The 16,811-nt window shown below is 43.4% G+C and overlaps 1 protein-coding gene across 1 annotated transcript in view; it reads right to left on the bottom strand.

Annotated features, from left to right (window-relative positions):
• The window catches only part of LOC130403339 (ephrin type-A receptor 6-like), a 63,082-nt gene that overhangs the window by 6,073 nt on the left and 40,198 nt on the right, over window positions 1-16,811 (bottom strand). Inside the window, exons 9-12 of the mRNA XM_056607651.1 lie at window positions 8,820-8,944; window positions 8,092-8,254; window positions 5,455-5,560; window positions 1,764-1,834 (exon numbers count right to left, since the gene is read on the bottom strand). Of these exons, the coding sequence (XP_056463626.1) occupies window positions 1,764-1,834; window positions 5,455-5,560; window positions 8,092-8,254; window positions 8,820-8,944 (465 nt within the window). The remainder of the gene's footprint in view (window positions 1-1,763; window positions 1,835-5,454; window positions 5,561-8,091; window positions 8,255-8,819; window positions 8,945-16,811) is intronic.

Consider the following 16,811-nt stretch of genomic DNA (forward strand, 5'->3'; position numbering starts at 1 on the left):
GATGAGAATATAATATATAGTTCTTTTGGGAGAGATTTCTATGATTTTCAAAACCATAATCTATAAAATACAATTAAATCAAAAAATAACAGATGGTGAGTTTTCTATTTGCATTGCATTAGAACATCTCCAGGACTGTACAAATAGCCAACAAAGTACACAGCAGTTTCTACATGTCTTCCATATGTGCATAAAATTGTATTCAGAGACTGTGTTTGTGTCTGAAGTCTGAGCTGTCTCAGTGTGTCAGCTAGGTGAAACAAGCAGCACACACACACACACACACACACACACACACACACACACACACACACACACACACACACACACACACACACACACACACACACACACACACACACACACACACACACACACACACACGTAGGAAACTGCAGTGCTCCTTGGTTCCCTCCCACGCCCAGGGAGAGCGCTGTCTCCAGGCACTAGTTAGTGGTGTCAGCTCGAGGCGGAGAGGAGGGAGGAGGTGGAGGAGGGGGAAGAGGGTAGTGGATGAGGGGGAAGAGAAGGTAGAGGTGGAGAGGAGGGTGGTAGAGGAGGGGAAAGGTTTGAGATGGTGTTTGTGAATAGGATGGATTGGAAGAGATGGGGTGGAGGTGTAGGGAGGAGGGTTGAAGGGGGCTGAAGTGAATAGGTCGAGGAGGAGATCATGGAGGAGGTGGTGAGGTTAGAGGAGAGCCATGTTAGCTGTACCATATCCTGGCTAGCCTTATACAGTCTCGTTAACAATACTGAACCCTGGATGGCCTTATACAGCTTTGTTAGCCATACCGTTTAATACTGTAGCTGAGGCTTTAATATTGGCTTATAATATGTAGCATTGTGTCTTCTTGCAGGTGAACAGTTGATCCTGTACCATGTAACATTGCGTCTGCTAGCAGGGTTTACGTTCATCCTGTAACATGGATCATTGTGTCTTCAAACGGGGGCATCCATGGCCTACTGGTTAAGGAGTTGGACCAATAACCGGAGGGTGGCCAGTTTGAATCCTGAATCCTGACCGATGCACAAATCATATGGACGGGGGAGTAGTTGTGAAGCACTCTCCTACGTCCTCATCCACGGGTAAGGTGCCCTCGAGCAAGGCACCCGAAACCCCCACGTGCTGTTCAGAGTTTGCCAGAGTGCATGTGTTCTCCCGGATGGGTCAATAGAAGAGAAAGTATCACCCCCAAAACGGACAATAAAGGCTAACTTAACAGTAGCGTTGTGTCTGCTAGCAGGAGAACAATTGATTGTGTACCATGTAGCAATGTGTCCCCTAACAGGGGAACAGCATATACTGTACCAAGTAGCATTGTGACTGCTAGCAGGATTTTACTAAGTTTAATACAAGACCTTTCAAGGTAAGAATGTGCCTTATGGATTCCAGTCACTTTTGGTAGTTGGTAGTTTATACTGTACCATGTAGCATTGTGTCTGCTAGCAGGAGATCAGCTGATCCTGTACCATGTAGCATTGTGTCTGCTAGCAGGAGATCAGCTGATCCTGTACCATGTAGCATCGTGTCTGCTAGCAGGAGATCAGCTGATCCTGTACCATGTAGCATTGTGTCTGCTAGCAGGAGATCAGCTGATCCTGTACCATGTAGCATTGTGTCTGCTAGCAGGAGATCAGCTGATCCTGTACCATGTAGCGTTGTGTCTGCTAGCGGGGGAACTGTTTATCCTGTGCCACGTAGAATTGTGTCTGCTAGCAGGAGAACAGTTTATCAGCAGGGAAACAAGGTAGAAGGTCTTTACCGTGGCCGCTCTGCAGACGGGTCCTTCTCTTCTCTTCTGACTTCATCCTGGCCTTGATGTAGCCCTGACACCTGAATCACAAGATATAATTGGTATTTAAGCACTGACAACTGAAGCATGAGATTTAGTTAGTAGGGTTGTTCCGATACCGATAGAATCAGAAATTCTTCTGATGCTATAATTTGGGGATCGGCGAGTACGCAAGTCTATGCGCCGATCCGATATCATCAAATGACTTACTCCTTTACTACACAGGCAAAGAAAATAACAAACAAGTGCAGGTAGAAGGCGTTTGTTTATGGTCAGAGGTGGAAAGTCGGAATGGGAAGAGCATCATCTCCGACCCACGCGCGTTCAAGCTACCAAGTCGGATAAACATGGATGCTCACGGTTAACTACAAGAATACAAATGTATTATAATTATATATTATAAATGTAAATGATCTCCATCCTATTGACCACTCTCTCTCTCTCTCTCTCTCTCTCTCTCTCTCTCTCTCTCTCTCTCTCTCTCTCTCTCTCTCTCTCTCTCTCTCTCTCTCTCTCTCTCTCTCTCTCTCTCTCTCTCTCTTGTTTCGCTCTGTGGAGCACGAAAAAGTCTGAGAAAATGCCTGACTGGAGAGAGTTAACTATTTGCAATATGTCTATTGCTAGGCAGTCAAAATTAGAATTGGTTTTAATGATATTGGAGAATTTATTTTATTTTCTTCTTCTTCTAGCACTTTTTAAGTCTAAATTGTAGGCACGGAGGCTCTCTTTATAGATATCATGGTGAATATGAATTTTTTTTTACCCCAGATGTGTTCAACCTTCCTGCATTCTTTTTTCTGTGATGTTACAGAAGCATATTTTCTCCAGGGTGCCTTTTGCTTTCCAGAAATCTTTTTAACCTTATAAGGTGGAATGACATCTATGGCTTTCAACATTTTCAAATTAAAGTTTTTACAGGACCATCAGCAGACCATGGGTTGAGAGGTGGTAGCTAGGAGATGGCCTTTTTAAAAAAGTACATTAGAATCTTCATTGACATACCGTTTTTTGACAGTATTTGATTTTGTCTGTATGTCGGGAATAAAATATATATTAAAGAAAACACAAAAGTGGTCAGACAAGGAGGGATCAGTCACAGAGAGATCAGAAACATTGAGTCCCTTTGTGATAACCAGGTCTAGAGTGTGCCCCTCACAATGAGTAGCCCCTTTCACATGTTGAGACGGTTCAAATGTGTCCAAAATGGTAAAAAGTTTTTTTGCACACTTGACGTCACCAGTTATAACTAGATAGTCAAAGTCTGTGAAAAAAAGTTGCAGAGTATATGGGTAGCCTGTAAATAATTAATAGGAGAACTCTGGGGGAGCATTTCAATACAGCACAAAGGTATTCGAATGATGGAAAATCACTGGAGTTGGAGCTGGAGTTGTTGTTGTGGCTATGGGAGAGATGAGGCTGGAGGTCATCGTCGTTGGGGGAGTGCAGAGGAGGGGGGTGGCCGTTCCTTAGAGTAAATGTGCATAAGACAGTTTAGTTTCTAGTCCCCTAGCAACTCACCTAGCGAGCTGCTAGTTGAGTTGCATGAGATGGAGCACTTGCTGAGTCATTTCTTGTAGGGCTGGAGCCCCTCAGTTGATAAGAGTATGCGTCCTTTGAGAACCCCTTTGATATAAAAGAGACCCCAGGTCTATAGCTTACTTGTTACTGTCCTTTACTCAAAAGTTACCTATTGCATCACTTATTTTAGGGCTTCGGCCTCCTAACTGATCATTGTAGTATATTTGAATGCCCTCTTTCATAGAAATGACACCACCACCACTGGGACATGGCAACAATTCTCCATATCCATATGGGGAGGGGGAGGGGGGTACTTGTGGACAGTAGGGGTCGACATAAATAGGGAGCTTGCAATGAGCATTTCAATCTCCAGAAATAGTCAATACACACAGGAGGATGATTGACCTCTCACACATGATAACTTAATGAATTATTTCAAATAACCCTGCCTCATTAAATCAATGAGCTTGATGTTTTGCTTTCACAAATAGGTTATAGGCTGTGTCACTACCAAATATGTCCTTGCGCACCTCTCAGAGTGAAAGTGATAAAAATCAATGCCACCAGACAGTGATAAAAAAAAAAAAAAGAGTGATGGTTATTACAAAAGTCTAAACTGTGGAAAACAGAAAGATTTTTTTGCGGCCGATTGTAACCACCATAGCAACCATGACAATCACGTGACGTGGACGCAGGCCCAGAAAAGAATAGGCCATAAAAAACTTAGACGTGTCACATGTTAAGGGCCGTTATTGTAATGCATTTTCTGCTGTGGATCAACGTTATACTACATTCTGCTGTGGGACTGGGTTTAGGGACGTAGTTAGCTGCAGTTTTTGAGGGTGCTCTTCGCAAAAATCGTATACATCAGATTGTTGTTTTGACGAATCCATAACTAGAGGGTGCACTGCGCAGCCCCCCCCCCCACACACACACTTTTGAAGTCGAAAATTCAAATGCATTGGTTTACATTTTGTTCTGTGTATCGCCACAAAAGTAGGACAATCGTGCGCTGGGACATGATTCAATAGATTAACGTTTGTGCGCATGAGCTTGAAATCGCTTGATACCGGGTTCGCTATCACGCGCAGACAATAGAACTGTAATGCACTTTCAGTTTGCAACACTCGTAACCTCTGAATAATACCACCAAAACACACATTGCAACCAACTCTTCCAGAGGTACGAGACAGAAAAAGGAGCAAGACAGAATGATCTGGGTTCGCGTAAGCTCCAAGAAAATAAATGCATTTAGCATAATGTAGCTTTAACATTTCTATTTTTCCCTGTATGGCGGTTAAAATATGCACCAATGCCATTAAAACCCAACCGAACCAGGAGTAAATGTGGTATCTAAGGAAAACTGACAAGAGCATCTTGAGCAGGCCAGCCGCGGCTGATTAAACCAGAGAGCTAATGCACCACTGCATGCTGGGTAATTAGGCAGGAAGAGGGTCAACCAGCTGGAAAATTAGTGTGTCTAGCTATCGCCCAGACGACCCATTAGCCGGCTCTGATTGGAGCAAGTCTTCTGGGGGTTTGGTTGGAGGAGAGAACACCGCAGACCCAGGCAGAAATGGACCAAACCAGGGGTACCCAACTAGGGGAACGTGTAGGGAAGAGCAGTGTCCAGGGGGGACTTGTAAAGATTCTGAATATTTTTGGTACACATAATGACCTAATATAATGATTTTCCACTGACTTTGGTGCTAGAAAAGAGCCACGTCAATGCTTAAGAGCATACAACCCTGTTGTCCTAGCACCGTTGTTCATGTTCAAATTAACGTCATGTCATACACCTAGGCAATCTCAATAACAAACTCAATGATATAACATAAGTCCCTGGTCAGCTATAATATTGAAAATGAATATAAAGGATAATAGTACATTATTAGTTCATGAGAAACATTTGTGGTTGGGTAGGATTACTTGAGCTGTACTTATGGGGTTGGGAAACACTTGACTAGACCACTAAAGGAAGCAAAGGCCCAGAATGACATAGACCAGACCTCCAGAAAAACATAGAACAGACCATGAGAGGAGGCAGAGACCCAGAGAGACATAGACCAGACCCCCAGAACCACAGACAAAGATAGAAAAGACCATGAGAGGAGACAGAGACCCAGCAAGACATGGAGCTCACCGTCCTGTGATGAGCAGGAAGAGGGTGAGGACCACCAGTAAGGAGCAGCCCCCAACTGCTGCCGTGACCACCACCAACACCTGACCATGGTCTGCAACGTTAGGGTCTGAGGAGGAGGAAGAATGGGGGTGAAAGGAGAAGAGGGGGAGGAGATAAGCAGGGGGGGCAGGAGACAGCAAGAGGAAAACATGGAGAGGAGGAGAGAGGAACCAATGGGGGGGTGGGGGAAAGAGTGAAGAGACAGAAGAGGAGGGAGAGGAGAGAGGGGGAGAGACAATCGAGGAGATCAAGACAAGGAGAGAAGATATTGGGTTGGCAATAAAAGAGACACCAATGTAGTGAGAGATCAGGAGGAGAGGAGGAGTAGAAAAAAGGAATCATGATTGCGATATAGTATTCCACAAGGCTACATTCTAGAAGCGTTCTGCCAGGCACATTCAAAGGTTAAGGGTGTTAATTCACAAATTTAATGGATAAAAAAGTTGGAATTATACAGCTGTCGGCATCTTTTGTGTACATCCTGTATTCAGCCATTTATAATATTCAGTACTCAATTCAAAAATAAATCCTATGTTTTTATGCAGGTGAGAGGCGGATGGGAACTAGTGTCAGCATATGTTTAGCTCTGAATCAGCTCTGCCTCAAGGTGCATATTTGGGGAGGGATAGTCTAGAATTGATCACTCCGAGCCGACTGGGTTCAAACACCCAATTCAGTCTACCTGATTTTTATACCAAAGCAAATGTCTTCAAATGGATAAAAGTAACTACTAACTGGCTAAATAGTAGTGAATAGTTTGTGTTTAATATAATGACTGCACTGACAACCAGCGGCATAGCGATAGATGCCAAAGCTCCAAAAGAGATCCAGTCTTGAACATAATCAGGTCCAGTGGCCAATAGACCCTCACACAACAAAACCCTTGTGCTTGTGTTCAGGGGCGTTGCCATATATGGGATTAGCCCAGAGGGAAGGGGAAAATGCGCGGCAACATTTTTTGTATGCTTTATTGCGCATTCACATTTTTCATAATGCTTTACCTAAATAAACCAAATACGCAGTTTATTATAGCTTTAAATAGCTGACTGCTGTGCTGCTTATCCCCAGACATCTAAAGTCCCATTCAAGTTATTTCAGAGTAAAATGAATACAAGTGAGACAGACCATACCTATATATATATATACACATATATGTATATATGACTGGGGATAGGGTAGGTTAATTCACTTGAGGTGGTAAACAGTCTGGTTATGTTTTTAACTTCTCTTGCCAGAAGGACTATCTTCTAGAAGGACTAAGCTACTTTATTTTGAGATGCCCCTGGAATCCCCATGTTTGTTTCTAGTGTAAAGCAAGCTAAAAAAAAGCAAGTTGATATACATATTTATATATATGCTATATATATATATGTATATATATATATTTATTTATTTTACCCAAAAATTAGATTTGGGGCTAATTAAAAAAGATCTGGGGATTTAGCCCCGAATAAAACAGCCTAGAGACGCCACTGCTTGTGTTTACTCCCTTGCTTTACAAATCTGATGTTATGGAGCATAATTCCACCAAGCGAACATCATATCTCACTGTGATATGAAGTTGTCGTGAGGCTCGTTCTGCCATGTCCGCCTTTCTAATATTCCCCCTGAGGATGTTGTGCACCTTGTTTATTTGTTCTCTCTGACTCTGTGTTTCCTGGTAGACGACGATGAAATGCAAAGGACAACACCACGCTTTAATGAAAATCTCTTAATCATAAAACAAGTTTCCATGATTAAGAGTCTATTGACTTGGCCCTAACATGAGCATATCTCATCGGATTACAGACAGATCTTTTGGGTGTCTCTGGAGAGAAAGCGAGATTGCTTTGTCCCTGTTGAACAGGACTGCTATCATACTTCTGTCACATGGGCAGGTACATAAACTCACTGACAAACGTGTGTGATGTACACAGCAGCAAAGCTAACACTAAAACTAAATGATAACTTAAATCATGTCACTCATGAGTTTGTTTATGTTCAGTTGGTTTGGTAACTAACCAACTGTCTTCTAAATCATCATACATGAACACACTTTGATTAGAGCTTTGATTCTCTCACTGTTCCAGAACAATCCAGGTTCAAATTAAAATAAAGTCAATCTTCTATAATGCACTTGACTAACACTAGTAAATTGTATTTATAATTGTTATAACTCTGCACATTTTTTGCAGCTCTCTGAAGTTACGCTCCACTCATTCTGATCGTACATTTTATTTCTCCCAGCCTCACTTGTAAGTCACTTTGGATACAAGCCTAACCAGAAGAAAGTGTGTTGGACTCCCAGCAGAAAGGTTCAGGATTTGAACCCCAAACCCAAAATCACACGCTTCCTGCATTCATCCTTGGGCTGTGGTCTAACCCCACCTGATCATTAATGACATGTATCTGAAGAATGTGCAGTACCGTTTTTGCATGTATTGCAAGTACTCTACATATTATTGCATGTTTTGATTTGCAGGCAGCCTCACTCCCATTGGATAAGAGCATCTGCTGGATTACTAAATGATAGTAAATAGTAGCTCAACCTCACAATGGCTCCAAAATACACATGGTGCAATCTATTTAAAGAGAGTCTAGGCAGACTTCTCGCCTTACCCTCCTCTACAGTGGCAAACTCAAACTTGGGGCAGTAAGCTGTATAGCCAGCGGCGGTGCGGGCACGGACGCGGAACACGTAGAGCGTGCCGGGCTTCAGGCCCGTCACCACAACACCAGGCAGCTTGGTGCGGGTCGACGAGTAGCTCAGCTGCTCCTGCTCCTGGAGAGGCAGGGAGGAGGAGGAAACGGCTGTTGAACAGGATGTTACATCCTTTTTTTTCTGCATTACGATTTTAATTGACAGTGACAAAATAGCCTAGATTACTATTCTATTACGACACGTTACACGTTGAAAAAAATTAAAACTCTTTTTACATTTACATTAAGGGCATTTAGCAGACGCTTTTATCCAAAGCGACTTACAATAAGTACATTTGTCATAATAAGTGCAACAATATATCGCTGTCGGTACCCATAGGCTTTGACCGTTTTTACTGCTGCATCTATCTACTGCAAACTGAGGCAAATGAGAGAGACAAAATACTTAGTATTGCAACTTATATATTGTCATCACTGATCAGAAAAAATAAATAAATGTATGGACATTGTAGGCACCAGAATGCAAAAAGTTATGTTTTTAGTGGAAGGCGTAACTCATAATGAGATAAGATACGATTTGTTTATTGATCCCAGACAGGAGATTTGGGATATAATAATACAATAGCATTAAAGAATAATGCAGTAGCATTAGATAAAGAAGAGGCGGAGGAGGAGGCTGTCAGTACCTTCTCGTAGTATTTCACCTCGTAGTCCAAAATGTCTGCAGGGGGCTGCTCCACCTCTGTCCAGGAGATGGCGATACTGCTCAGAGAAGACCAGTCCCTCTTCACTACCCCCACAAGAGCAGGACCTGATGAAGACATCACACAGAGAGCAAAAGTGTGTCATGTTGTTAGTGTACAGTCGTGGCTGTCAGTAAAACGTAGTAGTATCCACTGTTGGTTGGGGTCACGTTTCTGTCCACTGACAACTTTTCAACGGCTCCCTGTTCAATCAATTAATAAAATTAATAAAAGGAAACATGATTTTTCCGAACACCTTGTGTAACCCATAACAACGGTAGACACAGGGTGATATCTCGCCAATTTTTAAGTTCTCTCTGCTGAAGAGCGAAGCCAAGCTTACTATCCAAGGTACCAGAAGAAAATAAACCACATCACTATCATGTCAACTGGGGCCAGCCAACAGAGAGACCAGAGGCCAGGTGAAAGGCAGTTATACACCTCACCTAAAATAAAAAATATGAAAGAACAAGAGCAAGCATATTTTTATGATTTTCAAACTGCAAACCACAAGTTACAGGGTCATTGCAGCATGTGCAGCTAGCAGTCATAACTTAACATTAAATAAGATGGCACTTTACATCACAGACGGGAAATTCAAGCTATAAATGTAAATAGATTTGAGAAAGAAATGAAATCACAAGGTCATATGAAAGAACACCTGATTAAAGAGAAGATCTAACAAATGTGTAGTTCAACCTTCTGATCTTTCTATGAGTATAACATGCTGGAAAGGAGTCATCAAGTATAGCATTCAAGCTAGCAGAATCAAGCGAATATCATCCATGCTAACAGCTTTCATTTAACACAAACAAGAGTATTATTCCTTATCAAATATGTATGCAGCTGGCACATATTTCTCTCTTTGGTGTACACTACATGGCGAATAATGGGGCAATTGAGTTTTGATGTGACAGAAATTAAGGTGCACTCACACTAGGCCATCTGGCCGTGGCCGTGGCCGTTTTCACACCTAACCATGCTCAAATCTGCCAGTGTGAGTGTGGCCAGTCTGGCCGGGCCAGGCCAACTTGGCCACTTGGGAGAGGCGTGCTGCTACGGTACGGGCCGCCACGGTACAGATGCGCTGGAAACATATAGTCCATGCGACGACCATGGACATAATAAAGGCGACGAGCCTTCTTTCCTATTAAACGGTAAACATGGTGTCAAGCGGTTCAACGGTTGGTTAACGTTGGTCCCATAGAGAAGTCGAGTGTCTGTTAGCCATTTGGGCATTTCGGCTCCAAATAAGCAACAGACTCAGCAAAGTCTGTTGTTATAACTCTGACTGGCGGCAGACTTTATTATGGTCCATGCAGCGGACGCTTGGTGATGACGTGTTACAACGTGATGACGTATGTACAAGAGCCTACAGTGGCCAGGCCACAGTTGCGACGGCCAACGGCCACGGCCAGATGGCCTAGTGTGAGTGCAGGCCAGAGAAGAACAATGGGGCCAGTTGAGCACGATTAGGAGGGAAAACGGCCAACGGCCACGGCCAGATGGCCTAGTGTGAGTGCACCCTAGACGTTCTCTAGATTCCTTGCATGGAGGAGTTGACACGCTTCATGTATTTCAGCAAGTCGACGGTGTCTTGAACATCATTACACGCACCATACGTGCGATTTTCACGCATGTTTGTCATCATATCGACACACATACATTATGTCATGTTATCATTGTAAATAACCTGACTACACATTGCTTTTTTTCCACAGCTTTCATGTATTCAGAGTAAAATGATACTCTCAATGTTAACTATAGATGATATACGGTAATTGGACGCATAACTTTTATTTTGTTTCTCCCCAAGCTAACAAAAATCAAATAAAGTACAGGTTACATAGAATGTATGAAAATCTATCCTTGGCTGAACTATACAGTACGTTGTACTATTTGGGTTTGGATGTTATAATTTACCTGAATATCCCAATAAAATATGTCCCTTCATCCTATTCTCCTTTCTCTCATCCCTTATTTTCTCCCTTCCACTCCATGTATAATTTCAGTCTGGATTAGTTATGTTATGGTAGCGAATACTCAAATTGAAATACAAATATAAATGAATTAGCTCTTTCTATTCTCTGATTCTCTGGTTATGGAGGAGTGTATGCATTTGTGTTTGTATATGTGTCTGTGTGTAATATGCGTGTGTGCGTGCATGCATGTGTGAGTGTGCTTGTTTGATGGTAAATCCATCAACCAGTTATCTAGTGACATGGTTGAGTGGCCCAGCAGGATAAGTCATTAACGATCATTAGTTGAATCACAACTAGAGAACAATACACCGCATTGGAAACCAACAAGAGAATTATTGTTTATTGGCAACAAGGAAAATAGGTTAACATCCACTTTCAGAGTCAAAGAGAGACATAGAGGAGGGGAAGGAGGGGTAGAGAGAGGGAGGGGGAGAGAGGAGGAGTGGTAGAAAGAGAGCAAGAGAGACATAGATGAAGGGAGAGAGAGGGAACAGTAGAGTGAAAAAATAGAGAGAGGCAGAGAGAGAGCGAGAGAGAGCGCAGGGAGAGCTGGGTGTCCCAGGAGGTTAAATCTCTGAGCATCTGAGAGTATAAATAGAAAACGGCCTTATTCCCAGAGAGAGGGGGAGGAGGGGTGGAGGAGGAGGAAGAGAGGAAGAGGGGGAGTAAGAGAGATGGAGGAAGGGAAGGAGGAACAGAGGGGAGGAGAGGAGGCGGAAGAGGAGGTAGGGGTTTAGTGGTGGAGTAGAGGATGAGAGGAGTATAGGGGATGAGAGGAGCAGAGGGGAGGAGGACGGGAGGAGAAGGGGGTACGAGGAGGAGGAGAGCATGAGAGGAACAGAGGGGAGGACAGGATAAGGAAGGGAGGAGAGGGGGGGACAGGAGGAGGATGAGAGGAAAAAGAGGGGGAATAAGGGGAAGTGGTGAGAAAGAGAAGAGGAAGATGAGGGGAAAAGGAGGAGGAGAGGGATCATTTGAAAACGCAGGCCAACAAAAAGGGATTTATAGAAAATGGAAACAGGAACCGAAAAAGGTTGATGCCATTTTAGAACAAACTCTGCATGTGATCGACCCAAACCTGTGGTAGGAGATCAGGCTTACATGGTCAAATCTCATTAAACACAGCCTCATATAACAGTTTATATAAGCACATGAGTGTGTGTGGAAATACTTTAGTTTGGCCTCAATTTTATTGGAGAAGCGTGACAGTAAAGCAGCTAAAGGAGTTTGTATTGCTGCTGTCTGAGGTACTTGATACTGCCCACGTCCGATAGTCAACAAAGGTATTATGTAACCATGCTAACAGCACATCAAACAGCAGAGATATAACTGTATAAAGTTATAGATCTGAACTCTCAATTCAAAATATTATCATGAGGAAAAAAAAGTAAAATAATACAGGTACAGAATTATGAACCCCACAATTTTATTCTTGGTAAAAAACATAAAAATGACAGCAGAAAGCAACAGCTATGGAAGCAAAATGATTACAGATAAGGTTCATGGTTCAAGGTTCAAAAGCTTTATTTGTCCAACATGTTGCCATATCAGAAAATTGTCTTTGGTTGAAGGCAGTCTGTTCTCCAATTGTGTGTATGTGTTGTGTGTGTGTATTGCCTTGGGTATGAAGGACTTTGTATAGAGAGATTTTGGGGCTAAAGGCACACTGTATCTTCTGCCTGATGGTAGCAGCTCAAAACAGCCGTGGAAGGGTTGGAAGGGATCCAGGAGAATGGAATTGGTCTTCCTTTCCACTGCTTGAATGTGCAAGTCTGAAAGCTGTTTTGGTTGGTTGCTGGTTATCTTGCTTGCCTGCATTTTCCCTTGCATCTGCTTGTTAGGAAGCTGTACCAAGATGTTATGTTGAAGGAGATGACAGATTCGATCAGCGTCTTATAAACCGTCAATAAAATGTCCTTTCTTACATCAAACTCTTTCAGCTACCTCAGGAGACACGTGCGTTGTTGGGCTTTTTTGTAAACTCTGTCTGCATGCTGGGTGAAGGACAGGCGGTAGTCAATCTCGGTGCCAAGGTACTTAAAATGTGTAACCTGTTCAACCACTTGCCCCTCCTGTCTTAAAGGTGTGGAGAGTGGATGTGGGGTTTCGGGTGCCCAGAACCTATGGCAACACAGTTCTTTGGTCTTGCTGATGTTAAGTTGCAGTGAGCTCTCCTTTAACCACAAGGCCATGGTGCTGACATACTGCCTGTAAGTGGAAAGGGTGAAATACGATTGTACTTTTAAATCCCAGAAGGGAAATGTGTCTGTAAGTACGAATTGCATTTGCAATTAGTCTTGAACCTCTCCATTCATTTTCAATTCCCATGGGGCATCACCAACAGGGGCAGTTGGATAGGCCTACAACCAACAACCATATCAATGAGCGATGAAAAAATTAAAAACTAAAAAAACATGCTTGCAGAAAGTACATCTTTCTTCTCTCCTCGTCATCTCTTCTTTAAATGAAAATATATTGTCCCATTTGTTTATTACTGTCTCGATAGCGGAATGAACAGACCGTTCTACATTAGAAGCAGCCATCTTTGTTGTTTGTACTTAGCCCACCTCATATTAGATAAACGACTGTGATCTTTTTGTATGGGTGGGATAGCCAGACCTAATCTGCAGAGGAAACACGCGCTTGCAAGATTCATCTCGTTCCCAGGCTAAGAAAGTAGAGGAAAATATAAAAAATTGAAGATAGAATATGACATTTAAATTGGAGGAGACAGCTAGAGACACAACTTGTCCTGAGACTGGGGCTAAACTCCCAGGTACCCATGGAACAGAACATAAAGTCCATCCCTACCAAACTGTATTTATTCATCTTTATTGTATTTTTTAACGGTACGCAGGTTGCATTTATTGAAAGAAAAATTAAGCCATTATGATCTCTCTGAATTTCTTACGCATCACTTTCTCCAAGGCTGCAATATTGCGTCATAAAAATCATTGAAAACAAGAGTGATAACCACGAATGTCGTCCCGGGTGTATGAATCCCTTCTATTGTCAGCAGAGCGCTGTGGGACTGAGCCAATATTAGGGGTTTAAGGGCGAGAGTTTGAATTTGGCGTACTTCTAATATATCATGGTGTAATTAAAGGCAATAAACTCGTCGTCTTTCCTGAGAAACATTGTTATTGCACATCTCCCTACAGCAAAAAGGATGCATATGCGGCGTACACAGGCAGGACAAGGACTGGGGGCAGGGGGAATAAGTAATCGTAATGAGTAATCCAGAGTAATTAAAAGGATAACGATGCATTAATATGCTTTTTCCAAAAGGTCTGAGTGTGGGGAGAAAATCCATCTTATATATCATCCCTCATTTCACTGAGCGAAAACATAATTCCTTCTATGATTGGCTGACCTGCCATCAACGGCTCCGTATAACGACAATCAATGTAATGAATTACCTTCCATAATGATAGCGAGGTAGGAATAAGGCAGTCTAGGTACCATCCAACTTCTATAAACAGTTGAGGCTGGCAAATCAACAACAACAACAACAATAACACAGCCCGAAAACACAACAACAACCAACAAACCTTGACCTTATATAAAGAAAAGATGATAGTTATTTTGAAAACTCTTGAATTTTCATTATATTTTAAATCCACTCCAATTGAAGTTCAATGAGATTATCAGATGGAATTACAAATTATCTTCATACCAAATCTACTTAATAAGCAAAAACTAGACCAAGTGATCTTGAGGGACTTTTATTGACTCACTCAGTGTGGGTTGAATATTATGAAACTTACGGAACACCACAGATTTGGGAATTGTAAACAGGAAGCTAATTAGTACAATTGTCAACCAATATTTACTACAAGGGTAGCTAAATTCAAATAAGTAGCACCACAGATTTGGGAATTGTAAACAGGCAGTCACTTACTTCAATTGTTATCAGGTCATTTACTGCAAGGGTAATTTAATGTAAAGTAAGTGGAACTAAAAACCTTTCAAAATCAAAAAAATAAGAAAATGCGCCAATTTGTATTAATCTCGTTAAATAAGATTGTGTTAATGCATAATTAACGCATTAACTTGCTCAGCCCTAGCTATTTTATTAAAGCTGTGTTGACAGTTTGACAAGTCAATCCAATCTAAACAGTTGCAACATCAGCAACCCCAAAGACACCCTGGAAAGAATATTTCCATTCTTCCTACCGAATTCCAGCCACCAAGCCCCCACCACCAGCAGCAACACCACAGCCTGCAGCACGTCTACCCCCACCACCACCATCACCAGCAACACCTGCTAGCAATACAAGCACTACCACCACCACAACCAGCAGTACTACCACCCAGGGCCGTCGATATGGGGTGAAAGGTGATGACGATTCTAGGGGCCCACAGCCCAGGGGGGGCCCACAAAAACAAAAACAAAAACAAATATTTTTTTTATTTTACTACCAGCCCATAGTACTACCATAGCGCCCCCCCCCCCCCCCCCCCCCCCGTCAACAACTTCTCCCTCGTCAACAATTGCTCCTTCCACCCCCCCCCCCCCCGTCAACAATTGCTCCTTACACCCCCCCCCCCCCGTCAACAATTCAGCGCAGGGGGGCCCATCAGTAAATCTTGTCTAGGGGCCCAGGAATCGTAGCAACGGCCCTGCTACCACCACCAGCAACACCACAACAACCACCAGCACCAACAATGGCAATAGCACCCACCCCCAGCGCCCTCCCCCTGCAACTGCAACTCCAGCGCCAACACTCCCAGCACCTAGGTTACAAGTTGTTGCCTGAAGATCTGTGGCAATAAGCCAACCAGTACCAAGACGGCACCTGCACTTGAATGCACACAGGGTGTGCAATCATCAATATACATCTAATCATTTCCCTGTTAGTTGTAGCTAGCTAGAAGGTACCAATTTGCTTATTGCCACAGATCTTTAGGTGACTACAACTTGTCACCAACCGACCACTAGCAGCTCCCCGAAGACCTGCAAGCCGGATATCGTAACAAACATTGTTACCCGAGGAGAACAAAACACAGAAAATAGAAATACTGTGGGATGCTCTGTCTGGTCAACGGCTGACTGTGCCACGACATGCAAGTTTAGCAAACCCACTTGCACACTGCAGCCTAGATGTCCCTCTGAAATATGTACATTGAAAATAGAAATGGCTTTCTTTTCCTACAGCAACTGTCTGTGACACGCTGGCTTGTCCTCGGATCGCTGCTTATCTTCTGGCTGGAACAACCTCCCATGCCCTATCCCTCTGTCTGGTACATTTGGATCATCCTCATGTTGCTGACAAATTGAAGTACTGGGTCGATCGTACCACCCTGGCTGACTGTGGGGGTGGTCTGTCGCTGTCTGTCGTTTGACGGGCAGGGGCAGGAGGGATTGGTCCTACATGTCAACTAGGCTTGAATCCTCCAGGGTTCCCTCTTATTATGTGCAGCCTGAACATGCTTCTTATTATCTCCAGCTCCACATGTCTTGCCAGCTGCCTGCTCACATAAGACTGTTTTAATTACCTCTCCTTACATGCTTTCCTCATAGGCTCTTAGGGCGCACTCACACTAGGCAAGTTTGCCTGTTCCGTGCTGCAGGAAGATTCAGCACGATTCACCCCCTCCCCACTCCCCCCGCTGGCCCGTGGTCACACTGCTCCCAAAGGCCGTGGCCTGGGCACGATTGCTCCTTCATAACAACAATGGAGAACAACAACGTGAATGCTGTCGTCGGCCCAAATTTCAAGTAAACACTCGACTTCACTATCGCACCAACGTAAACCCACTCGTGAACCGCTTGCCGCCATTGTTAAAATTATTGTTGTGGGGAAGAAGGGCATGGACCTATAAAGAAAGAAGGGTCGCGCAAGTACTACGTCATCCAGCTCACGTTGCGTATCCGCACGTGTCATCTCATTAGCATCTGTACTTTGGCCACGGCACACCTCTCCCAGGTGTGCCGTGGCCAAGGGGCTGT

This window comes from Gadus chalcogrammus, chromosome 14 (genome assembly GCF_026213295.1).
Source record: "Gadus chalcogrammus isolate NIFS_2021 chromosome 14, NIFS_Gcha_1.0, whole genome shotgun sequence".
NCBI classification, from domain to species: domain Eukaryota; kingdom Metazoa; phylum Chordata; class Actinopteri; order Gadiformes; family Gadidae; genus Gadus; species Gadus chalcogrammus.